The 27,923-nt window shown below is 37.7% G+C and overlaps 1 protein-coding gene across 1 annotated transcript; it reads right to left on the reverse strand.

Moving 5' to 3' along the window:
• Nucleotides 1–19,465: 19,465 nt before the first annotated feature.
• c1qtnf1 (C1q and TNF related 1) lies at nt 19,466–27,896 on the reverse strand. Its single transcript, XM_039665118.2, has 4 exons — nt 27,784–27,896; nt 20,956–21,098; nt 20,776–20,879; nt 19,466–20,161 (listed from the first exon to the last, which is right to left on the reverse strand). The coding sequence occupies exons 2-4, from the start codon at nt 21,096–21,098 to the stop codon at nt 19,611–19,613; spliced, it is 798 nt and encodes a 265-aa protein (XP_039521052.2). The 5' UTR covers nt 27,784–27,896; the 3' UTR covers nt 19,466–19,610.
• Nucleotides 27,897–27,923: the final 27 nt, after the last annotated feature.

Raw genomic sequence — 27,923 nt, forward strand, 5'->3', positions numbered from 1 at the left:
CTTCACTGAACTGCTATAGATGACCCAACTATTATGTGCCGCTACAGATTTTTCTCATTGCTTAATGCTTTCACAAACTATCATAGTCGAAGATACACACTTTGATTTTACTTTGATTACATACTGTAGATAATTGTGAGTCAAATATAATGCTAAGATTAATCTGTAAGAATAATTTATTTTTCAATGTTTTTTTTTATGTTGGGAGACAAACCCCTGCAAAGCTATAGTACTCATGTACAGTTCACATCTGTTTTTGAATTAATCACTATTTTAAATGAGTGAATCAATCCAACCCGGTCTCATCCCAAATCGTCATATAACTGACGTTTTGGGACGTCTTTTGACCATACGTCAATATTCGCCTTTTTAGGGCCCCCTTAAACGTCGGTAGATGAGGTTATGGGATCCTAACTCTACCCCATACCTAAACTTAACCCTAAACCTAACCCGTCACCTAACTGACGTTAAAGGTAAAGCGTCAGTTGTATGACGGCCCGGGATCGCCATCTACCGACGTTTAAGGGGGCCCTAAAAAGGCGGATATTGACGTATGGTCAAAATACGTCCCAAAACGTCAGTTATATGACGATTTGGGATGAGACTGTGTTAATCAATCAGTGACTCACTCATTAAGATAGTTACATGTTTCCCAAATCAGTGGCTGCATCTGAAAACTTGTTTTTGCAGGCAGCATTTGCGCACGAAGGCACCTCACGAAACTGAGGCAACGTAATGCTTTAATGATCTACAGTAAAATAGAGTGAGCTTTGGTGAAAACTAAGCAAACATTTAATGTGACGAATGACTTCAAAAGTGGAAAACTTTGGTCAAAAACCAACTTTCAGGCACATGGAAAACACAGAGCCAAATTGAAGGACCAGAGCTAAAGGTTATAGGTAACATTAATTAGTCACATTCTTTCCAAATTTCTTTGATTTAAGTTCTCTGTTGTCCTTTTTCAGGCATTGTTACTAAACATGCTGGTTCTTAAATACAGCAATACAAATATTAAATATTGACTGTTTGGAAATAAACTCCATCTAAAAATAACCTTTGAATAAGGTTCAATTCTATAGAAGCGCTGCTGAAAAATATGTGACCTAGTTTGTCATTGCGCTTCTCTGTATGTATCACTGCCAGTGTTAAGTTGTAGAATTGAGAGTGAAAGGGATGATGGGAGTTCTAGCCCAATTTGTCTTTTGTTCCCTTAGGGCCACAAGACAAAGTGGTCCTGTCCATCTCCACAATGATCATTTACCTACACAAAGCAAACGCACCATCGATCCCCTTCGCACCCTACAAAACAGCACAAAGACGTTCACATACCTGCGCTAACGAACAGCTTTCCACCTCCAACATTGATCCCATGGTACGGTACTTTGTCATTCCCTCATTACACCAGCTTTGGAAGTTCTCGTCCAATCAAAGAAGACTTTACACCTCGTCTCGAGGTCACCAGAGGAACCTCTTGAAAAAGAAACAAATAAGAAGATTGCTCTGAAAGAACAATCGAATGAGACACAAAGCTTTTATTTTTATCTCTTTGTCTCTTTTAATTGCCAATGTCTTTATTTGTAATCAAAGCAAGAGCTATTAGCTGCTTTGAAATGCAAACATGTATGATCCAGATAGGAGATGTATACCCCAAGTATAAGTTTTAACATGGCAAAAGGCTTCAACATATATCAGCATAAAGACCTGTGGGGCAGTTCACGCATCTTGACATTTCTCCACCCCTTCCTGCAAAAAGCCTAGAGCTCCACATGGAATTTTGCATTCAATCATCCTAAACCCGCCCATCACCTTTGCCTATAAATAAATCATCCATTCATGGCCGGGGTGAAGAGTTGGCTCACTCTGGTTTTACAGGATGACTGACAGACAAGCAAAGTTTTCGACACTACCCTAACCCTTTCAGCGGGAGACAAAAGCCGGCGTTCCCAGGATGAAAGCTATTAAGAGTACATGCTAGCTTGCCCCCTGTGCTCTGCGAGACTTGTGTTAATTACACATGAATATCGCATGTAACAACAGGCTATATCCTTTCATCTGAGCTTGGCGCAAGAGAGAGCCAAGCGACGGAAGAGGAAAAAAATGGCAAAGCATTAATACTAATCACTGGTGCGGTAAATTAATTTTGGATTGCTTCTCTGGGTTCATACAAAATTGTTTTGTTGAGGGGAAAAAGGAGATTAAAGCTTTAATTATACTTGGTAATTCATTCCACAAAATAAATCCCCCCTTTTTAAAGGGTCTCTTTCGATGCGGTAATGTGGTGTCTGTCACAAGGCAGGCTTATAATGAGATCCAGCAGATGAGGTGTTCACCCATTTCTCATTTTAAATTGAGCAGTAGTATCTTCCAATGCCCCTCCCGATCTGACAGGCGGTTCAACTCTCAAAACCACATCCTGATGCCATTGGTAAAAGAACTTCCTGTAAAAAATCACATGATTTGGAAAGGCTTCTGAAAAAAACCAACTGTAATTCAGGAAAAATAAATCACTATTCATTTGTCTAGGCAAGGCAGGGCAAGGTTATTAATATAGCACATTTCACTATGGCAATTCAAAGTGCTTAAATGAATTAAAGTAGTAAAAAAGATTTTCTTTTTACTAAGTAAAAACTTTTCATCTGGTAAAACACAGATGTATCTTACTTTGCTCTTGCCCAATCTCAGTGCCATTTAAAGGTAGCTACAATATGCAAGATTGTTTCACAACTAGGGGTCGCTAACCTCTTACAATAATTACAGTTAATGTGTCAGGCCAGGCTGGGTCGGGTCGGCCTCCCATACCCAAAATCTACCTCAGGTATGCTAACACTTACAGGCACAAATCAGTCGTTTGTCTTTGGGAAACTTGTGGAGCCTCTCCTCTGTTTTTGATGTATTCGTACATCCCGCACAAACACAGTAGTTAACCATTTTTACTAGCTAGGTCTCCAATATAACCGCTAGCTTACTTGTCTTTTAGACTAGCGGTAACTCTAGGCTTGGAGCATAGACCAGGCAAAGACAATAGAGCTGGTAAGTCCCGCCCATCCGTAAAACTCCAAGTGGACCTCTAGGTTGAAAAAGCGTCAGTGGAAGTGAATGAGAGAAAATAATTATTTTCTGATCCCGTTTGAATTGTGCCATATGTTGTCTGTGAATTTTTTATATAATTTCTCATGTAACGAGTTTGACAGTATATTGTATTCTTTGGCTGGCAGTTGTGGAATAGACATAACGAGAAAGACTACACGTCACATGTGACGTCGCTGTATAACACATTTTCCCTCCACAAATCATGGTTTTCACCACGCTCGACTAGTTTGTCCTCTCCCTGAAAGAAGACGGTTAAGTCCACCAAAGATACAGGCATGTTTAGCGGGATCCGTGTGCTAGTGGCGGTGACGTATATCAAACACGTCGAAAGAGTTGTAATCCACAAGGAGCTCCCACACAAAGTCTAACCGTATGAAAATTCTACCCGTTAAATTGTGGCATTCTTTACACGAAACATTATATAACAAATTCACAGACAACATATGTTCACATTCATTGCAAAATTCAAACGGGATTAGAAAATAATTATTTTCTCTCATTCACTTGCATTGACTTAACTTCACTTGATTTTTCAACCTAGACGTCCAGCAGGGTTAGCTGAAGGGGCGGGAATTACCAGCTCTATAAAAGTCCCTTTTATGATGTCACGCCCAGCCTAGTGGAAGGGAGGGGGCGTGCTTACGGTAGGTGGCGGTAAAACTCCTAAGCGGTGAGCAGCCGGTAACAAAAAGGAGACGAATGAGAACGTCCTCGTCTCAGTTCTCGCGCATGCGCCCATAAGGAAGTAATGGAATAGTGGAATAAAGTCGTTATTTATGTTTTTTTCGCACAAAAAGTAGTCTCGTCGCTTGATAAACTTATAATTGAGCCGCTGTAGGCACATGGAATATTTAAACCTTTTCTCTAATGACTTTATGAGGCATACATTTGGGTGTGTTCATCACAACTTTTTGATATTATTATGATACTTTTATGTTACTTTTGGCCCTATTTGAAAGCTCTAGCCCCCATTTATTGTAACTGCATAGAAAAGACCAGCACATTGTTAATGTTTACATCATAATTTCTCCATTACACTGGTAGAAAGTAAATCAAAGAGGTTTGGAACAGCATAACAGAATTATTAGTTTTTGACGTAAAATGTGAAATATTCTGTGCAGTAAACACTTTCATTTGACCACAAGCTAAAAAAAAAAGACCAGTTCAAAATATCTGCACACTTTGTCATCACTGTTGAATCTGACAATTTCCTCATTTGAGTTTCATTTCTCACTTTTTTTTTACCTGGGAGTTTGACAAGAACCATGAAACAGAAGTCTTAGTGAGGTCTGGCAAATCAAAACCCCAGAAATAAAGAAATATCTAGGGGGAATAGAGACGGAGTGCATCAGGGGGGAAGTAGACTATACTCAGAGACAAGGCTGAGATTACAGACTCAAATGAGAGTAAATATTTACTAAGGGCTTGAAGAGAGCAAGAGGGAGCATTCAGTCATCAAACAAGTAAACACAAACACAGATACACACACACTTTCTGTCTGGCGTTGCTGGAAGCTCTCATTAAACGCAGGTCAGCTTTTGTCTGCCCACCTCTGGGCTCAGACTTCACTAATCTGCCATCACAACTGCATTGTCCAGCATTACACACAGACGCACAGATTTCCAGACACAAGAGCAAACACACGCTTGCTCCCCAGTGTGTGCTCTGTCTACAGGTCTCCAAAGCCCGCCGCAAACAAACCACAGCAACACTGCTGATCTACTGCTAGCTTTCAGCACAGACCAGAAAGAGAGAGATGTTGGGGGGAAAGAATGACAGAGAGGGCCTGCTTTCATTTCACTTTAACCCTCATGTGAATTATCCCTCTTTGATACATTCAGTCTGCTTAATGAGAGATGGGTTGATGAACCCAACAAAAATGTCTTCTCAGACAGTGTATTTGTGCATATACTAGAAATGTGTGTATGCATTACAAACATCTTTTTGATTTAAGGGGCCAGCCATTTTGTGTTTATAAAGAAAATGTTTACCCAAAATGTTGTTCCAAATGACTATATAAATCTAATAAATCTTTTTTTATTAATTTTTATACACTTAAAAATAAAGATTTTTTGGCATCTTTGGTTCCACGAGGACCCTTTAACATTTTGGAACCTACAAAAGTTTTTTCCGCTCGTTTCGTGTCTTAGGCCATCAATGTGTACTTACATTTACGACTCATTAAATCATGTTTAATTTGCACTTCTCTGTGCATACTCTTTGAGGTGGACCCCATAAACCTCCATTATATGACTAATAGACAAGAACAGTTTGACCTAAAAATATCAAAATTGAAACTACTGTGGAAACAAAGACTCCTACATCTTGGATGCCCTTGAGGTAAGCTAAAACATATCAAAAATTAATTTCAAAATGAACTATCCCTTTAACCGACATTTTACTAGGTTTTGAATATATATGCTGTTTATTGTTGATGATCATATTATTTTTCATATGCATCTGCTTACATATGCAACGCTTGTTTCTGCTTCTTCATTGCATGTGTTTTGATCAGAAAATACAGAAGATACTCTTCTTCCAGGAGATGTGTAATAGCGCCCCCTATACCATCCAACAGTGAAAACACGGAAAGCAGTGAAAACTTGTCAATGGCAGGGAAAGAGGTACGAATTTTTTATTTATGACCTATTGTTAAGAACATTCTTTAGAAGTAATTTTTAGGAATACGAATGTTTCGTGAATCTGGCCCTTGTTTCCTGAAAGGCTCTTTGGGAAACCAAAAATTGTTCTTCCATGGCATCACTGTGAAAACATAGATAGAGAATGATACATTTATGAATCAGACATCGTACTTCTCACATGAACTGTTGTGAACGTCAGTAATGACTTCAATTTCAGTCTGTTTGTCACACAAACCTATCTTATATAGTGCTTATTATATGTTGAAACCACTTATATGTTGCTTTTGCATCTTTATTGAAGATAAATCTTTATTAGAGTCACCATTCATTGCAATTGCACTAACAAAAAGCACAAGCAAAGATTATTCAGAAAATCTCCTTTTGTGTTTATAGAAGAAAGTCAGTTATACAGGTTTGGGATGACATGAAGGTGAGTAAATAATGGCAGACTTTTCATTTTTGGGTGAACTATCCCTCGAAGCAGTAAAGATTAGTCTTTTTGAGGACCTGTATGTGTTTACTCCTGGCTGGGAGGAACAGTGCTGTTTAAGGTAGCTCATCTGTCTGAGTCGCACTCAATCAAGCTACAGCTTACGGCACGGCCTATTTAAAATGGAAGCCAATACAATCTTAATAACGCCAGACTGGCCTCGGTCTCCTTCACTCTCACTTTATTCTTTATTTTTTCTCTCGCTCTCTTTTGATCACCCACTCATTTCGGTTCATTTGAAGAACGCTTTGTCGGCATGACTGTTAGAGTAACATCATTATCCAGGCCATGAAGTACAAGTCATGTTTAACAGATTCTGAAGTGAATGATGAAAAGACAATAAGACATTAATTGCACAAATTTAGATGTTCACCGAATAAAATGGATTGTAAAAAAAGAATAATACGTAATGTAGAAGTATCCTGCAATCTCTCTCTCTCTCTCCTTCTTTCTTCCACTGATTTTTTATGCCTGGAGGTCCAAAGAGGGTTTTTCTCTTCCTTACTGCTGTTTAAAGAGATCACATAAAATAGAGGGAGAGACACAGGGGGAGCTGTAATTGTGCTGGAATATTGTAACTATGGTGACGAGCAGCCCAATGATACCCATCCTCTAGCTTTATTATGGGAGTTTATCATGACCGGTGTCAAGTTTATATGTTGAAATCACTCAGGCTCAGGAGCTCTATGTTTCTTCTGCCTTGAGTGGACTGAAGGCTGGAGGGCAGCAAAGCAGTGGCACTCGGTGGACTTCAGAAATGAGGGAGCAAACCCTTTGTTTGGGTGTTTTAGTCAGATTGTAATTCTAGTTCCAGTTCCATTTGATGTTTATGTTGTTTTTGGGTTAAAGACAAATGGAACACCATTTACTCTTTATGCTTAATGACTTTATAACATTTAAAGGCATACGAACATCTCATTTGTGTTCTTTTAGTATATAAGGGTCATATATGGTTTAAGAAATACAATCAAATATTAAAGGGGTCATGAACTGGCTTTTTAAATTTTATTATATTGTTGTCTGAGGTCAACTTATGATGTTCGCTTGGTTTTTACATTCAAAAACATCAAAATGAATAAGTAATAGGATATTTTCTACCCTAGTTCTGAGCACTAGCTCGTTTTTTTGAAGACTTGAAAGTAAACGCCATAACAGTTTTGCATATTATAATGAGTTTCAACTCACTCGCTTATCCAGTGACTGTCTTCTTCCAGAACCAGGCACTGCACAATATTTAGTAACGGCATGTTTGTCATCAGGAAGTAGGCCTATGTTATTTAGCTATGCATGTAATGCGCGAATCGGTGGGCGGGGCTAAACCGGCCATGTTGAAGTAGGCGTTGATCTTGTTCTGCGGGGGTGGTGTTTTATCCTCTTTGTCGTCATAGTTCCCCACTTTAAAAAACGAGTCGTTTGCTGTCAATAAAGGTTTTTATTGGACTAACAAGGACGTTTTCAGTTCTGAAACTTAAAGGATATTTTTATAATATGATGACCTCTTAGATGTCAAAAGCTCGAGGAAAATTTGATTTCTCAGTTCATCACCTCTTTAAGCAGCACAACTGTTTTCAACAATAACAAATGTTTCTTGAGCACCAAATCAGAATGATTTCCGAAGGATCACGTGACTCTGAACACTGGACGGATTTAAAATATGCTAAAATAGACAACAGTTATTTGAAATTGTAAAAATAATTTAAAATATTACTGTTTTTACTGTATTTTTAATCAAAAACATTTAAAGGTGGTGTAAATGTAATGTAATTACGATAATACAATGGAAAGCAACCAGCTGTTTCACAGATCATTAGTTCATTGTGATGTGACTAAAAGTGGTAATGTCTGAGTAGGTGAGTTACTTTCTAGTTAGTCCAATCATTTTCACATATTTAACACATTCAGGGCTGGTTTTGGACATGAAAAATGGATTTTAAAACATTCACAGTGCAGTAAGCCAATCGTGGCTGATGTGATGTGGAGATACTGAATGCTCTCACCTGACTTTGCCTTTACTTTTATTGATTTTACGCCATGTTTTTGGAGCTCTGTATTATACTGAATATCACTTTCACTTTCATATCTGCATCTTTTTATCTTCTCATCTACAATAAGCACAGCTTCTTCGGACAAAATGCCCCCGGAGAAAAGACCAGAAACTCGTCCTGATGCCCATTCCACTGAATTTGCATGGTAATGTGAATGTTTGTCCAAAGCCAATTTCTGTCCTTTAAGCACACACAGAAGCCCAGAATCAGTTTGCAATGGTTGTTTGACAGAAAATGAGTGTGTGGCTCCATTAATTAGCCAGGCAGAAAGAGAAAGTGTCCATCCCAGCAGAACAGGGTTGCCACACACGTCGGCCCACATCGATGCGCCTTGACAACGGACTTTCAGAATTACGCATGCTCCTGTTGGACCACGTTCCCCATGCCATCACAGCCAGCCTCGCTCATTATTCATCCTGCTGGAAAGAGGAAAAAACAAAAGCACAGGGATGAGGAACATTAGCACGTAATCACCCGTGTGTCTGCACCAGACATATGAAAGCGGCTCATCTTTACTTTTTTACATGAACGTATGAGAAGAGGAAGGGGGGTGGGCGATGATGAAGTGTTTGTCAAAGTGTTTTGCGTGCCCACACAACAAGGCATTAGGGAGAGATGGTGAAGAAGATACACTGATAAACCTCCACCCCCCCTCCGTCTTTGACGTTTACCACCCCCTTTCCTCAACTCCTTGTTCCTGTGCTCGGCTTGTGGCACGGAGTCATTTATACATGAGTGATTAGAGGCCTCAGAACCAGAGGATAGATTCATTTCTTCTAAATGAGCTTTCATTGTGACATTTTTCGCATCTGGGTTTAAAGTGGCAGCGGTTGGGTGCGGATGGATGAATCACATGCACAAATTGTCAGATTACATTTTACCACAAAATCAAGTTAAAATTGTACTTTGCATAAAGAAAATAGTATTCTAAAAAAATGCTTTTCAGTTAATTGCGGATAATTTTCACAGTAATGACTAGTTCTCATTAACATAATATTTGTTTGGATTTTTTTTACATTAATACAATTTTATGAAATTTTGAATCTTATATAATACACTTTAAATTAGCATAATTAAAGTGAGCACAACAAATACTTTAATTGTTTAAACGCTTTACAATTAATAATAATATATAACATTTTTTTTCATTACAGTAATGTACTTAATCATCATGAAATCATCATTTGCATTTATTATTTGTATTACTTTAAAAAACGTAACTTTTTTTCAAAGTTTTCTTAAATATCACCCGTATGCAGTTCTTCCTGTATAATGCACAGATATAGTCAAACGCTGATATCCTGATAACTCCTGAGCTGTATATTGTGAGCTAGACCAAATGCAAAACAAATATTCATCAAGCTTTTTTCCATGCCACACAAACAGCAGATATCAATATCCAGCCCGTTCTCATCCTTTAGCGTCATATGTGACGCTATATGACAAAACGGCGAAATACTACGCACATGGCACCCTTTATCGTTAATATAACGCACGAACCCAAGGTGTCATAAATCCTTTAGCGTGAAATGAGACTACCCTACCCTATACCACCTACCCATCACAACGCGTGTTATATTAATGATAACGTGTGCCATGTGAGTAGTATTTGGCTGTTTTGTCATATAGCTTCACATATGACGCTAAAGGATGAGAATGCGTTATCGCACAGTGGCCAAAATGTTCAAAATCCGAGAGAAAGGGCTTGAGTGATTGGCTCAGCACGCTGACTCGTTGCTCTCTTGTTAATTAATGAAATTGCTTGAATGGTTTCAGGTTGGTGACTCATTGGACCGGTACAGTCATTGATATCTTCCTGTAGAGTGTGGGCGTCAGGCAATGTGCAGAGCCACCGCACAGGATTGAGTGCTGAGCGCATGTGCTCGCATGGCATGTTTATCCACTTCATTATTTAGTGTTAATTAAGTTGGAAGCCTTCACCAGTAAGGCAGAACAGTAGCATCTGCTGTGGGACAGAGAAAAAGAGGGACGGACGAGCTTCCCAATCTGAGAGGAGGGGGCAACTTTTCACGACCGAGATGCTTGGAAACGAGCTCCAGCGCGATAAGTCTTTAGTGGACCAATTAATGAAGTATGTAAGGTGGGGAGGGGCCAGTGGGACGGGACAAAGCGCTGGCATCTGGGTGGGAAGCACATTACAAGAGCCTATTCTGCTGTTTGAACACCCATAAAAGGTGCATTAAAAAAAGGGAGGCCCCCTTTAACACTTCCCCGTTGTGTACTAGCCGTCCCTCCGCACATGGGCATGACCATAGAGCAAAAGCGTCCAATAAAGGTTTAATGGTTGTACAGTCACAGGACGGTTGGCCCGTGCTCCCCAATGTCCCCGGACTCTAATTGTCCGCAATTAAAAGGGAATCATGTGGGCTGGAAAACTGGCCAAATGCACCTCGGAGAGATCTTGTCAAGAGACAAAGGGGACCTCTAATGGTTTTTTAATGTAAATATTTGTTGACTTCAGCAACAGGGCTGTGGAAAGTAAAAAATCTGATTGAGGGAACCGGAGGAGTTCTGTTCTGTGCCAAATGTAATTATTTTCAGTGCAGAAAAACTTTTCTCTCCATAGAAGTGCTCTCAGAGGAGCTGCGGTTAATGTTTATTTGTGCTGAGAGGAGGACGCGCATCCCTACGTTTGTTTTCAGAGTCAAAATCGGGGTGCAGCCATAAAAGAGGTCAAAGGTCACATCGGTCCACAATCACTCTTTACTTTTTCGTTCTTCCTCGTCTACTTCTACCCTCCCAGTCCTGTCGGCAGAGATACAAAATGCTGTTCACCGACAAAGCCGTCAGGTCCCTCTCAACAAATAAATTAGCATTCCAAAAAGACCTGATTAAATGAAACGAAAACCACTGGGTGGTAAATAAATAGAGTGTCCCATCCTGAACACCTTCATGCCATGTAAAAGATAGTATGGAAGTCAATGAGACCAGAAATTGTCTGGTTACTCTTCTAAATATATAAAAAAAATCATCTGAATAGATTCAAAAACAGTAAAACCCAACTGTTTCACTCTGGGGGAGTGGTAAAATGAGCCTATTTCCAAAAAAAGTGGAGTATCCCTTTAATAAACAAACAAATAGCACAGCTATCACAAGGAAAGCATTTTGACTGGCTTTAATATAGTTTCACATGTTAACAGCAGAGATTTCGACTATTTTCATTAGGTGTCGTTGTGCAAAGCTGGAGTCCAGTTTTTAATGTCTAAGAACCCAAAATAAAAATTAATCTCATAAGAATTGCAGCAGTACATTAGGTACATTCTCAATTAAAAATTCATGTTACCAGCAGGCTTCAGAGGTGGATTATTTATTATATATTGGCATATGCTAATAAATTCGCCTCAACATTTTCAAAGTGTGCGTCAGATTAAATATTGATATGATTTGTGGCCCTCAGACAGAGAATATGCATCTAGTGGCATGGCCGTTTTTATAGGCTCACTTATCCGAGGGGTTTCAGACAAACCTGAAGACACACTGAGGGGGATTCGATCTGATTGAACCTGTCACTTATTGTATTTAGATGCACTGGTTACCTTAAATGCACATAGTTATGTACTGTGTTTGAAATTGCTTGCATTTTTCATATTAAAGAAATTTGAAATAATTGTGCGACGTGCAAGAGGCGTTTACACAGCCGTCTACCGCTATTAATCCCATGCAAATCTGCACAGTGTACACCTTCACTGGAAGCTCATGTTTATGGGGTCTCCTGAGTATGTGCATGTCTGAACCACATATGGTCTAGGATCAAATACCATCTCATCTGTCTTCATGAGGGTTTGATACTGACTGGGTTTGACAGCACTGAGACTTCACTGTTTTTGATAGTGAGCAGAGAATAAACTGAGAACAAAGGTATAGTGTGCTGTGTATGTGTTCATGTACATGGAGTAAGTGGGCTTCAGTGTATTTCACCGCCTGACCATGGATTGATATAACCCATATAAAGGCTTTCTGGGAAGCTCATGGGACAAAAGTGAATATGAGTGATCTGAGATGAGAAATGTTGAAGAGAGATTTAAAAGTGAAGCCTCAGTAAAGACTGCCATCTTCTGGCCTTATAGTGGCATCACAGTATTGTAGACACATGAGAAAGTACCTGGAATTTGAGGCATTTTAAAATAGAAAATTGCTCATTTACTTAAAGATCATGTTGCTATATTTTAAGTGGTTTCTAAATTAATTTATGTGTCTATTTTCTTCTATAGAAATCAGACAGAAAACTGTATTACTCAATGGAGTGAAATTCACGACAGACTCATTACCGTCAGTACACTGGTTTCAATTAATGCATGAGATAGGTTTAATCACTCCCTAAAGACACACTTAACATAACAATCTAGTTGGATGCACCTTTTCCCATAATAACTGTTCACTTCATTAAAACTTTCTCAGGACGGTAAGCAGACCAAGATGGGCCGACAGACCTTCTATGGCAGCTCAAGTCCTCTCGGTTGCATTTTCTCGGAGCAAATTGGGAATTGATGGCACTCACCAGCCTCTGAAAACAGATGGTAGCAAACCAGTGAAGGACTTCAAGGACTAGCTGTAGACAGGTGAGCCACTACAGTGAACACAAATTGTCCTCTCTCTTTTGAAAAGTGCTTAGCTTGTCTCCAAGAGAGGCTTGGGAAGGGTAATGACTGTTATATAGCTGGAGAGTGATGGGAAATGGCTACAGCCTTTGCTACCTTTCGCACTGAGCTTTTAGCTCTTTATCTTTCTGCTATTTTATTCTGCTTTTCCTCCCTCTGTCTCTCCATGGCAGAGGTAAAGCCTTAGAGAGATGAAGAGTTTCATAGAACAAGTTTGGCAATGAAGTGCAGAGGCAAAAGAGGTCACTTACAGACAACACGGCCTGCCAAGCAGAGCACACGGAGGACGAGAATAACAGAAAAGCAGACCCCCGTGTCAAAGACAGAGAACTAGTGAGAGAAACGAGATGAAAGAAGTTGACAAATCTCAGATGACTGGTGGGAAATCAGCAAACACAACAATGCATGTGGCGTACAAATACGCAGAATAGAGCACACAAAAAGTGAGCAAACGGTTCGCATCAGAGTGGGCCCAATGGATATTGACTGTGAACGTTTGGATCAAATGCATTTAAGCTTTCCAAAAGTTTTAGTTTATGCGTTTTGAGCTCTTTGGAATTGAAAAGAGAATAACTTTGGGGGTTACAGATGCCGCAAGGGCACGTTAAATTGATAAAAAGTTACAAAACATTTATTTATTTTAAAATAAATGCTATTCCTTTCAAGCAGTTTATCAGTTTGCACCCAGCCATAGATTTAAAGTTGCTTTCGAATGTGCTTGAATGAATGAGATTCAAAAGCCACACTTTTTAGGATTTGTATTTAATATTTGTATACACAGTATACTGAAATCATATGACTTCAGTATACTGTGAATATGAGCCGAACCATTTTATAGAGCTTGTATGGTGCTTTTCTGTTCTTTTTGCATTCTCTTTCACTTTAATGGAAAAGTGTAGGATGAATATGTATCTTTTGTGTTCCGCAGAATAAAAGTAGGTCATAAAGGATTGGAATAAGTAAATGATAACCTTAAAGGAGTAATTCACTTTTAAAAAAACTTTTGCTGATAATTTACTCACCCCCATGTCATCCAAGATTCTTTCTTCAGTCGAAAAGAAATTAAGGTTTTTGATGAAAACATTCCAGGATTTTCTCCATATAATGGACTTCAACGACACTAAACGATGAATAAGGGTCTTATCTAGCAAAACGATCGGTCATTTAAAAAAATAAATAAAAAATGTTAAGTTTTATAAGCTCAAATGCTCGTCTTGCTCTGTTCTGTGATGAGCGTTCGTGACTCTCTTGTTCAAACTCGTTCATCAAAATGAACAAATCTTTTTTCGATTCATGACTCGAAGGGTCCTAGATAAGATCCTTATTCATCGTCTGGTGTCGTTTAAAGCCCTTTGAAGCTGCACTGAAACTCTAATTTGGACCTTGAACCGTTTGGTTCCCAATGAAGTCCATTATATGGAGAAAATCCTGGAATGTTTTCATCAAAAACCTTAATTTGTTTTCGACTGAAGAAAGAAAGCCCTTTTTTAAAAGTGAACTACTCCTTTAAATTGTTATTTTAAGGGGAACTATCATTTCCCAGGATGTACCAAGAGATTTTCCTTGTGATGTGTATTGTAAGTCATTTTGGTTAAAAGCATCTGCTAAATGTCTTGATCTCAGATCCTGGATCAGTGGACAGACACCACATCTGCCTTTCAGATTATCTATAGTATTTAACCTCTATTCCAACTGCCTAATTAATTAGGAGCCAACTCTTATTTACAATGATGACTTGACGAGGCACAGAGATAAGAAGCCACAAAACGCACAGTGGATTTAGACTCTCTGTCCGAGTGGTATATGGCTGCTGAAATTCTCTCTGATTTAGGATTTTCCTTGGCTCTGAGCTTTCCTCATATAGCCTGTGTTAATTACTCGGGGGTTTGTGATCCTTTTTTATGGCTTACTTTCCTTCTGTGGTCTTGGCTTGCTCATAAAAGCTTTATAAATCATTTTGCATATATTTATCAAGGCGGCAAAAGGCAGAATCAGAAAAGTAGACGAAAATCTTGTCATTTTTTTCTTTTCTTTCTTCATTATGTAATATTTGCTCCTCGTTCCTGCAAGTGGTTCGATGGCAGAGCTCCAGGACTTACGCTGAAAATCTAATTTGAGAGGCTAGTACAGAGCCAAGTCCAAGAGCCAAATAAATCTGTTGGATGAGCACGAGCTCTCCACTATCAATGCTCCATCTCATAACCAAAAATGTATTTATAAATTCTCTTTTTTTATATATTTTTTTTCTTCTGTTCCCATCTCTCTCAAGTTCTAATTTTACAATTTAGCGCTTTATATGCTATTCAGTCATGATGTCAATTTTTCAGCCAACCTGGAAAGCTAAATCACCATGGTTTCCTTTGGGAATTTCTAATGGATTTTTCGATTTATGAATAAAATAAGGTCTGTGCTTCACATTCCTTTCAAATCTCATTCGACAAGATAAATCCCACACAAAACTGATTTTATAGTACCATAATTGCTAAGAAGTTGCATAACATCTTAACTGTCCATTAGTCAAGCAGTATATGCAATATTTTTGCAATTTTGGCCTTTTTTTTAATAAATTGTAACAAATGAAAAAAAAAAAAAAAACTCTCAAGGGATTCCATAAGCCAATTCTTTTAAAGGCTTAATATTTAAGATTTTTGCATTAAAACATATTTTAAAAAACAAACAGTTAAGGCTCGAACAGGACGTTTCTGAATGGTTGGTTAACGTAATATCACTTTGATCTTTGTGTACTGAGATACGAACGCCGTGTTTACTGATGTTTACGTTAGTTCATTGACAGATTGACGTTACAACCAATGGTCATGAAAAACATTTTTTCGAAATTTGCAAAGATTAAAGGTGATATATGTAACTTTTCTTCTAAAATGAATCATTTTTTATTGCCTGCATGTGTGAAGGGGTTGTAATCCTTCATTACATTACACATTACGATCCACTTTTTGGATTTTGCTATTACCTCTGAAGCCTGGCCAGTATTTCAATTTCTATGTGAAGTCTCTGGGTCGGATTTTCTGCGAAATCCATCGGATGTGACGTGCACGCTCCCAAGCCTCTCTCCTGTTTATATACATTCTATGCGACTGCACTGCAGCGAACGACATGAGTCTGATAACACCATGCCTCCAGCACAACACACACTCCAACACAAACTGTTACACTGAAATTGTTCAGTCTAGTTCACTAACCGCTTCCATTTTCGAGCACGCACAAGAATTGGTTGTAATCTGAAACATCACTGATAGAGGCCGCTAAAAAAATACATATAGCATCTTAATAAAAAAGGTTAATAAAACACTTACTTAGAGGTGCAGAGGGAACATAAATGCCACCGATACTTTTTTTTAGGAGCAGCTTCTTAGCAAAACCAGCTTTATACTGATCCTCGTTTCTAAAGCAGTCTGGTGAGAATTTATACTTGCAAACATGAAAGCATTGACGTTAATCGTGGGGAATATTCCCTTGGAAAACAAAACTCAGCCACTGTGTCTTCAGCGGTTCGGATTTAGGAATATCAAAATGTATGCCTTTGTTATTGTTATGAATGTGAGACGTCTAGCGGCGAAAATTACACACTGTACCTTTCAGAGTTATAGGTAACATAAAATTTAAATAAGAGTAGGCCTAGGGCAGTTAGGGTTATTAACAAATGAAACAATTGTGTAAAATAAAATATTAGTTCGACAACAACATCAGAAATTAGCAGTTAGCAAAAAGTCAGATCACGTCACATTGTCACAGATTCTCTTTCACACATTGACACTGAAACTGGGTCTTGTGACACACTGATAGTGTTAGCTGGCTTAAAAGAAAAGAACTCTCAGATGACACCTTAAAAGCGTTTTAAAAGCAAAAGCAAGTGGGCTGTTCAGTTGAGTGCACAGAAAGAGTGTGTGCCTGCTGAGTAAACACCCCTCCACCCCTCCTTCCCAACAGCATCTGATGGCCCATCCAGATAAAGAGCCATCACAAGTGCAGCACACATCATCAGCATTTTACCCCAGTGCTTTTTAATGGGCAGGGCAAACTTTGAATCCATTGCCTGTCGATGCATTTTATAGCTACAATCAGACTAGGACCTGACGGCTGTAGTTTTTGTAGACAAAATAGCCCCATTGGCTAGATTGAAAATTGACTTTAAAATGATCTCTATTGGGTCCTTCTTGGGTGGCTGCTGACTCTTGATACAATATTTTTTTATCTAGCGTATTCAGATCATTATCTCAAATTAATTCTATTCATTTTGAATGACAACATAAATTCCCGTTCGGACAGCAATCGAAAATATCTCAGAAACTTATTTAGTCACAAAGTTGTATCAGAGAAGGGATCAAACTGTTGTGTACACTATAAACTGTAATTAATTACGTTAAGTGCCTAGCCACCAGTAAGATAGACAGTAAAAGTAAAAGGTTTTTCAGGGGAGTGAGTGCTCGGAATTCAGTAGCTTCCTCATTTACAGAAAACGTGATTTATTCCAGGAGATAAAAAAGGGGATACAATTATCAAGTTTAAAATCAAGTTTAATCACAAGACAGAGGCAAAGTTGCAACACTGCAGGCCAAGACTTGCTGTTGCTGAATGTTTAGGATTAGACTGGCCAAAAATGAACGTTTTGTCATCATTTACAAATCCCCAGTGTCATTCCAACCCCATCTTCTATTTCAAGCTTTTGTTATAAAAGGAAAGTGGAGGGTGATTTATACTGGAAAAAAGGCCAAGAATGTATCATAAAAAATAGTATTGTGTCATACTCTCTATTCTTTTAATCGGACATTTTTATATTAACTTAAACTTAGAAATGTGACACAAATTTAATTGTGTTAACCTTTAAAACTTTATGGCATTCAAGAGAGTTTGTCACAATTAAATATATTTAATTCAATATATTTGGTCATTTTATGGTAAGTTTTACAAATCATGTCAAGCAATTTCACATACCAGAAATTAATATATTTGAATTACCAATTCAATAATAGTTACTATGATTATGGAAATGTTTTTAGATTTCTCTTTTAAGATTTTTCAATATTATAGGGATAGGTCACCCAAAAAATACAATTCTGTCATTATTTACTCACCTAAATGTCATTGCAAACCTATATGATTTTCTTTTTCCTGTCAAATAAAATAATATATTTTAAAGAATGTTGGTAACCAAAGCTTTGGTTCTCATTGACTTTCAACTGAATGGACAAAAAAACCTGAGACATTTCTCAAAAAAAACAAAAACATCTTTTATGTTCCACAGAAGAAAGATAATCAGGTTTGGAGCAAGATAATTGAGTGATTAATTGATGACATTATTTTCATTTTTGAAGTATCTAGCCCTTAAAGTCCTTTACTACACCATTAGATGGCGACAAGTAGCTATGTTTGTCTAAGCAGAGATCTGTTAGCATTAGCATTGCGTGAGCAGCGCATTTCGGCGTCCATGTTAACAGATTAGAGCATTCATTCACACTGCACGCAGATATTTCACACAGAAGTGCTTTTTGTTATGTCCTATGTCCTCTCTGTTAAATCATTGAAAGCATTTTGCTCTGAAGTGAACAGCTGAAAAAGTACAGGGTCTCCAAATCCTACAAAATGTATAATAAACATGTTACCAAAGTTGGTTACCCCATCTATCTTCTATATCTGGCATGACATGAACAACTATATAGCATGGTCATCAAATGATATTGTGGTTACTACAATCTTCCATATTGTCTTAATGGATTAAGGAACTGTTTAATTTAATGTCAATAAACACAACAACATTTGCAAATTAACAATGTAGCTTACTTCCTGCTGAAGCTTGTAGAAACTTGCTGTTGTTGACCACAGTAACCTGCTTCTTTCAAAAGCTTTTTTAAAATAATGAGCTTTGATTAAGATGTAATTGCACAGTTCAAATAATTGTTATTTTACAGAGTCCTTTTCCAACATGACCAGATTTTTTAAAAAAAAGTAAAACACATATAGGAATAATTTATCATATGAATATAATCAAATCCACATTATCGCTGCTTATACATGATATGATTAAGAAGTCTTACTGGTGCATCCATTTATACAAATGTAACAGCCTACATTCAGAGACACCATTAAGGTGTTTTGTCATTGATCATTGAGTTAATCTAGTTGTCTGCAGCATGGTGTCTAAGTATCCCACAGTTCCTCATTCTGTAATACTGTACATTATAAAAATATTTCATAAATTATTTGATATTAGGCCTATTAAATGTTTTTTTCTGAAACGATCAGCATCTTTTCTGATATAGTGATATAAATTCTAAACTGAAACTGCATTGTGTTTCTTAAATGAATCCTAATTTACAATATTTCTAATAATATACTCATTAGTATAATTTTGTAGCACCACTTTCTATTTTGTAGTCCCACTTAAAGGGATAGTTCACTTTGAAATACATTTTTGGTATGTTTTAGCTTACCTCCCAAGATGTAGGTGTCTTTGTTTACGCAGTTGTTTAAATTTTTATATTTTAAGGTCAAACCGTTTTTATCTGTCAGTCATATAATGGAGGTCTATGGCCACCACCTCAAAGAGCATGCACAGAGAAGTCCAAATTAAACATGATTTAATGACTCGTAAATGTAAGTACACATTGATGACCTAAGACACGAAACGAGCGGTGTGTGTGAGAAAACGAACCGTATTTATATTGTTTTTATGATCCAGTTTTGCTGTCCATCATTTTTGCTCTGCTCAACCTTCTGACTTAGCTTTGATCAGGTGACCACTAAACGTGATGTAGGTGTCAAAGTCATCACTGAACACAGCGTTCTCTCTCTCGCCCTTATAGAGCCGGACCCACACCTGATCGTCCCTCTCCAGCTCCAGCATGAGGCTCTGGCTCTGCATGATGGAGCGATCGCTGGGCTGCGCATACAGGATGGCCATCTCCTGCTCGTTCTTCATCACGTGCAGGTACGTTTCCTTCTGGTTCCAGGTGTGCGCGTTAAGGCTGAAGAAATAGATGCCGGGGACGTAGCAGAAGAACTTGCCCGTGAACATGTTGAAGTGGCCGTACAGGTTGACGAACTCTGTGTCGAAGATCATGGCCTGGTAGTAATCGTTACTGTGCAGGGCCTTCTTGCGGCCCACAGAAAAGGCAGCGTAATAGGACTTACAGGCTTCTCCGGGGGAACCCATGCTGCCCTTGGTTCCCTTAATGCCATGGGGCCCTCGGGGTCCAGTTTGCCCTGACTTGCCCAATTTCCCATAGGGCCCTCGTCCACCAGTGTCTCCCTTTTCCCCTGTAAGGGAAGGAATGTAGCAGTGAATCGTAGAAGTGAAGTTCAGTTTGTTTTATAGTTTTAACAAGCATCATTAAAAAGGTCTTTTACATTCTTTATTTCTGATTTATCATGTCTCGCTTCCTGAAACTTTGTGTTTGGGTCAAGCTTTGGAGGGTGTTTTATTAAACCTCAAATAATAAAAAAAATTATGGTTTTCAAATGACATAATGGTCTTGTTTGTGTGGAGTGAAGACTGGAGCGTTGAATAGAAGATGGCGCCAATCTCACAGCCATTTTTCTTCTGTTGTTTGTGACAGTTTGGATCACAAAGTCACTTTCTGTGGTGATTTGTCCTTTTGGTGCATGTTTTCCAGACCACAAAAGCATCCTGTGATTAACCAGGCCTGGCCTATATCATTTACCAACAGTGAGATATTCGACTAAGATTGACGTTCATCCAAACAATTTTATACAAAGATAGTCAACAGTTTACAGGTATGTAAGTTGTAAGCCTTTTGTTCCTTTTTATCCTTAAAATGGAAGATATTTACCTTGCGATTTGTATATTTGTAAACAGCAACAAAAAAACCTCCAAAAGCTGAACATTTAAAGTATATTTTGATGGTTTGTACCTTTTAGAATGGTGATGTTTATCTGTGGCACAATCTGGTAGTGTGGACTGGCATACTGAGGGGGCTCCTCTGCAGGGTCACAGCATCGCCTGCACTCTGTTCCACTACAATCACAAGAGAAAATAGTGATGGATGGATGGATGGATGGATGGATTGCTGAATTGATTGATCTGTAAGTACCTTCCATCTCTGTAGTATTCTGTGGATCTCTGATTATCTCTGAGCTCATATGGGTCTTGTTCTGCACCTCGGTTTTGGGTAATGTATGGATCGGCCCATTTGGCAAACACCACTCCCAGCAGCACCAGGTTTGACATCAGCATCTGAGACAACAATTAACACATCATTTGGATAAAAGTTGAAAACTGGCAGACTCAATCTTTAATAGTTTTTTATATGATTGTGGATTACCCTTTCAATAAAGCTGCAATTCATTACAATAATTAATATGAATACAAAATATGCTAATTGTTCTGGAAATTTTTCTTTGAGCATAATTTTTAATCTCTGCAAACTTATTAAGATTTTATGTGCAGTCTCACATGTTTAGGCCTTTTGCTGGATGGTAGGGTCATGATAGGAGACTGTTATAACATGACATATCCCTGCTGTGTGTTATCATGTATCTGCAAAGGGCCAGCTATGTTATTCAACCTCTAGCATTTGACTGATGATAGCAACAACAAAATAGTTTGGGGTTAAAGCTATGTAGAAATCAGACCACCATTGTGGAATTTCATAAACAACAATCAGGTGATGAAAGCTAATGAAAGGCTCTTGCAACCGTTTGTAAAAAAAAAAAGAAAAAAGAAAAAAAAAGAAAACATGAAAACATAACCTGAAAAGTTATGAAACGAAAGATATCTTGGAATGTGTTGTCCAATTTTAAATTGGCAATCATACAGTACTTGATGTTTGGATGAAACTATAAATCTCATAATCTCATATTTTTTCCTTCTTAGGACAGCAAACTAAAAAATCAATCTGCCTTATTTTCTGCCTTTCCAAACCATGAGGCAGAAAGGCATCTAATGATCAGTCATGAACAGAAAATATTACACATAATGAAGCAAGACATGAGCCAAAAAATCACTTAAACTGAAGAGAAACTATTTTAAGGCCAGTTTCCATCCTTCTTTAGTCTGTATTGGAAGATTTTCCAGTAACAAGTTACTTTTTATAGCAAGTAGCAGTATAGTGAGAATGCTTTGCTAGTTTTTATATCACATTTGCACACATACACATTACAATAATCATCCAATTTTTCTCTTGTATGTAGTGCTGACAAGTGATTTAAAATTATTTTCAGATGGTTCATTTGGGTCTTTGCAGTGGCATTTATGTTTTCATTGCCAGACTGAAATATTTTGTTAAATGCTGCTATTTATAATTTTGTTTTCGAGTCAGTTAAACACTCAAATTTATATAAAGTAGGGTGTTTGCTAGTTTTAACAGTTATTTTTGATGTATCTGTTCAGGTTTATGGCTAAGCTTAGTCACTCTTATCTCTTTGTCAATTTATATCATCTCATTATTTATTCCGTTAGTATTGTCACAGTAAATAGCTTGTATATGACAATCAGATGTGATCAACTGATTAATCAAATACATCATCAGGCCTGTATATGCATGCATTTCTGTCTGCATCATTATCTGTCATTCCCTTTATTCCCAGCTGTCCCACTAGCAAAAGTGTTTGTAGGGTTTTTTTGCTTAAGAACATACTGAAAACTCCCACAAAGTTGATTAAAAGCCCATGTTTTGTGAGGTAAAATGCTTAGCTATTCAAAACACTTGTCAAGGTCAGCATGAACTCCACAAGCTTAATGTGGTGAGAATCAAAACACAGCAGATTACAAATACTGCATCAACTTTCTTCTACAAAAAAGTTTGTACATAAGGAAAAAAGTTTGTACAAAAGGAATAACGAACAACTATATTCACAATTAAAATCTTCATGAATAAAATAATTAAGATTTTCTTATCTACAAAACAAAATATTATGTACCTCCTAAACCATGTACACGCTGAAAGAGTTAGATGTTAACCCTAACCCTAAAATGTAGGGGGGAAAAAAATGTTCATGAATGTTTTTGCACCATGAATGGTCAGGTCGGTTACACTTTATATTGATGGTGACTGACTTAATTTCCCAGTGTGGAACAATGACAACGAGATCAACCTTAAACAAAATATATAATGATGTTTTATGAAGTAGAACTTGATTTGTGCTCAGATTACACAATGTAACAGATAAAATCCTACTTCAGACTGTCATCATATTAGTTTTGCCGTGTCCAGCTGTGCAGTGTTGCATCACTACAGATTATGACACAAAATAATTGCGTAGGTCACACAGTGGCTCATAAACATCCCTGTGGTTTCATGGTTTGAGATCATTGATATTGTTTAATAATATTTTGTAGAGATTGTAATGCAAAGTGTTCTATCTACGTACATGGTAGAGTCAGTCATGCACGTTTTTGAGTCGAGTACACGATCCCGCCCATACAGCCATCTTCACTTGCACGATCCATACATGCCATAAAGTATTTAAAACTATAGACTGCCTCTAATACTGAGATGAATAAGGTTTTCTGGAGCCCGCCACACCACAGTAACCCTTCTCTAATCACTAGGTTGAAGAATGACGTGCTATGTCCCACTGTTTAATAAAACTCACTGAGATGAAGCCTCTGTTCTAAAAGTATGTGTGTGTTTTAGAGTGATGTTTAATGTAAGAAAAGGTCATATCACTCAATTTAGTCTGAAGTTCAAAGCAGTTTTAGGGCAGTGCTTTGAGGTTGTGCACGTCTAATCCCCCATAAGCTTATGATGTGTTCACCTGGCATGTCATCTGACCATCTTTTTTGTACACGTGTCGGTGTTTCAAAATAGGCAGAGGCTTGTGTAAAGGAAATTAGATGCTGTGTAAGTGGTACATACTGTTTGCGTCCCAGTGTAAATATTTAATGCTGTATTTTCACAAAATAACCCCTTATGGGTAATACAAGACCAAGACCAAAAGCTTCAGCTTGATCACATTTTTGGGTTATTGTGCTCCCCTTACGTAAAATATTTTAAATATATACACTCTAAAAAAATGCAGGGTTGTTTCCTGCAAAAAACAAACAAACGTTGGGTTAAAAATGTAATTAAAAAAGTTACTGCTGAAAGTGAAAGTTGAATTAAAATTTTAAATTACATTTTTATCCCAATTTGGGTTGGTCCATATTTGACCCAAATTTGGGTTGAAATAACCAAGCATTTTTTTTAGAGTGTATAAGGCCACTTCTTTGACCTCAAAAGCACATTTTGTCAGATGTTTCTGGTGCCATCTGACTTTTGGGCTTCAAATAACTGGAGAAAAAAATGAACATATTCAGTCCGTTCAAAAGGCCTGCTTTATATTATTTCCCTTTCGCTGCTGTTTCCTTGGTTATCCTCTTTTTCATGCTAAGCCATGTTTACAGTCCCACATCTGATATCCTGGCATGAGAATCCCTCTCCTTCCTGCGGATGTTGGGGTCTTGAGGTCATGTTTACATGTTTCCCTCTCCTTTAGTTCAGGCCCAGTCTTCTTCTTGGCTCAATCAACATCTACCCTGACCTTTTTTAAAGTATTACATAAGTAAAGATTGTTTTTTTCAGCCTTCTTCTCCAGAGAACACCATGCTCCATGCATCATTTTCAGCCCCTGAAGAGATACGTGTCCCAAACACAAGGGTGTCTTGGACAAGTTACACTCAACTAGACTTTGAGCACACTAAATTTCTATGGACACTGTAAGATCTTCTACTGGTCACTTTTTAAGGACAAAATTTGTGAATTTTTTAGACTTGAATTTTGTAATGCAAAACATTTCGCATGAGTTTGCGTTTTTGGTTTGATGGATTCACATGCAGAAATGTCTACAAACTACATGGTGAACATCATGATTCATTCATTTTTTATTTCAGACCCATAGGTCCATATCAAAAAGATAAGCAGAAATAATGTGGATTTTCCATGTTCCCACATTCCTAAAGTGCAAACATTTGAAAGGTGTCATAACAAATTCCCATTGTGTTATCACAACAGATCGTAATAACTATTTACTAATCTGCATTGTGTTTTTTGCACCCCTACACAATTCCGCAGGCATGCAGTGGCGTGTCGGAACTACGAGGTGTGGCTTTGGTGGATTTTCTCAATGGAAAACAAGCGTGTGGTCTTCTTACAGTTGGCCAATTCTTACTGTAGGTGTTTGGTTCTGGATCATATTTAAGGTGAGGCCCACCAGGTGCACTGTAACATAAACAGTTCATCACTGGGGTACATTTGGTCTCTTTGACTACAGAAATGAGGTACTGGCTCAATTCTTTAAGTTTGGGTGTGTGACCAAACGCTCCCCAGTGGCCAACTTTCAACCACTGAATACTCATACTGAATGCTTCTGTCACTATAGTCATTTAAAACCTCCATATGCCAGGTTCATTGTAGCCTACTGTAACATGTACCCTTTCCTACTGTACATGCTTGGACCAACATGTTTTTCTCACATTAAAAATCCCTCCAATTATTTGCGGCTCTTTTGTAATAGAGTTTCTTCAGAGGAAGTTGAATGAACTTCAAGGAATGAAAGTGAACATGTCCATCAACAGAGTAAATAAACATCCATTTTATTAAAACAACAATCTTCTTTGCCTTCAGGACTTACGGTTAGTTCCTAGAGTGCATTTGGATGCTATTATCAGAAAAGGCAAGTTCATGAAACACAGCTGGGTACTCAAAGTAAGTAATTTGAGTGTAAAAATACTTTCATTTTCCATACTTTCTTTGAGAGAATAACATACTCATATATTAGTTTTGTGGAAAGACTCGAGTGGCCCCCTTAGTCCCATTGAGTTATTTTTTTAACATGTATATTTTAAATAATTTTTAGTTTAGACATTTACTTATATAAATTAAAACTATAAAACAACTGAATTATTATAATATGAATTATGTATACCAAGTATTCAGTAAGTGGCAGGCAAATTATGTTATTCAGCTTGGTTTTTGATGGTATTGCATTTGTTGGCAACCCCAAGATTGTGCTTGTAACGTCAAGGCAATGATACATTGAAACCACAATTTGTCGCTTTACTTTTAATTCAATTTGTTAACATAAATGCCCATAACCGAGCAATCAAAAGGTGTAATCTTGTCTTTGTAGGTCCCCTTCCCATATAAAAGGGTAGAGACTTGTTGGTACAGGTACATGATGTTATTCAATTCCTTGTTTGCAAACTCACAGGATTGTTGAAGTTCACCCCCTGCAATTGTCCTGCACTTTTTTGTTTTTAGGAGGAGGAGGATAAGGAGAAAATTCATTCGTTCATCACACTGGGTATGAATGAGTACACATTGTACATACTATATACTGCAGAAATGATAATGTTGTTAGTATATTATTTTTAGAAATACTAAATACTTTAAACTAGAAATAGACACCGCAGGATTTGGTTCTGGCCAACAGTGCAGTGGTCACTTTGAAGTCTGTGTGGCAAAACACTAAAAGGTCAGTTTCACCCTTGACCTGTATAAGCCACTGTGCCTTAACTTGGATATCCTCCATGGTTCACTGAACTGAAGAAAAACACTCATCTTCAGCTTTTCAACCCATTTTACTTCAATGTATGGAAGCTTGTTTCTTATACAAAATAGAAGAAGAGAATCTGGAATTTTTTCTCTTTATAACTCACAGCTACGGATTTACCATATCTTACAATTCTATTAAAAAAATTAGAATTGTGGGGGATAAGCTTACAAGATTGCAAGGAAAATTACAGAATTTGGAGTTTATATCTTAAGTAGCAATTATATATAACTTTTCTAACTTACAATTGCAAGATATAAACTCGAAATTGCGAAAGAGAAGTTAGAATTGCAAATGCTCTTGCAACTTTGACTTTATAACTCACAATTGCGATATCTTTGTTCTGAGAAAAGTCAGAATTGCGAGTTTATATCTTACACTTTAGGTCGCAATTGCCTTTTTAATTTTTATTCCCTGGCAGAAACTTCCATAATAGTGTGATGTATTTCAAAGTGAAAGAAAAAGGACTTTTTATCTACTGGGGATTGACTGGGGTAATGCAGTGGTGAGTAACTCCCAGCTCACTACCATTTAATCTGTAAAATTATGCAAGAAAATGATGCTTCTAGTTTGAAACATTTGGTGGGGTTAAAAGCAATTTGGTGTAGCACTGATCTTCATAGTGTCATATTTCCACTGTCTCTCCCAGTTGCAAGAGATGAGGCAATGAACTTGGCTTTGTGATGGCATGCCTCAAGAATTCATGTCCTAGATTCAGTTCCTGCACCCTGTGGCAGTGCTACTCCTTCCATGGATAATCAAAATACATTTTAGTATTTATATTGTCTCCGTAAAATTTACAATGATTCCTGGGATTTGGTAGATCTTCCTTGGGGACAGGGTGGGATCCATCACTAGCCGAATGAATTAGTTTTCGTTATTTTAATATTAAAACCACATGAAACCCAGGACATTTAACCCAACCCAGTGTCCTTTCGCCTTGCACCTGCTGCTAAAATGTATTTGTACATTTCTAAGCTTGATATATCTAACAGTCATCTTAACATTGTCTCAAAATAAAACAATATTATAGTGGAGGACACCTACATGTTTTTCTATCACTATGCATACATTCAATGTGAGCAACCAACAACACTCATAAAGTGGAATAACTACCTGTCATTCTTGATCTGGAAATGTACTCATTCACTTACATGGTGCATTGAAGTCAGTAAAAAGTAAAAAAAAAACAAAAAAAAACACAGCTAAAAGTCTTGGGCATATTTTTTTGCATCAGAATTCAGTTTCCCTGACATCTGGAAAAGGTTTTATACACTGTTGCACTTGTCATTATGTAACCTTGTGATATATTTGTTCAAAGAGAATAGCCCCTATTTACAAAAATGAAAAGACTTCTAACTTAAAACATCCTAATGAACATTCCCTACCTTTATCTTGGCAGGTCCAAACCTGAGGGTCCACGGGATGCTTACGTTGACTGGGATGCACTGCTCTGTCTCTCTGAGTCTTATCGCCTGACAGTGTTTTTAAGACATCTCCCTCCTGCACTCCCAAACTCAGCATGCCA

Source organism: Pimephales promelas, chromosome 17, assembly GCF_988280905.1.
Source record: "Pimephales promelas chromosome 17, fPimPro1.hap1.1, whole genome shotgun sequence".
Lineage (NCBI taxonomy): Eukaryota > Metazoa > Chordata > Actinopteri > Cypriniformes > Leuciscidae > Pimephales > Pimephales promelas.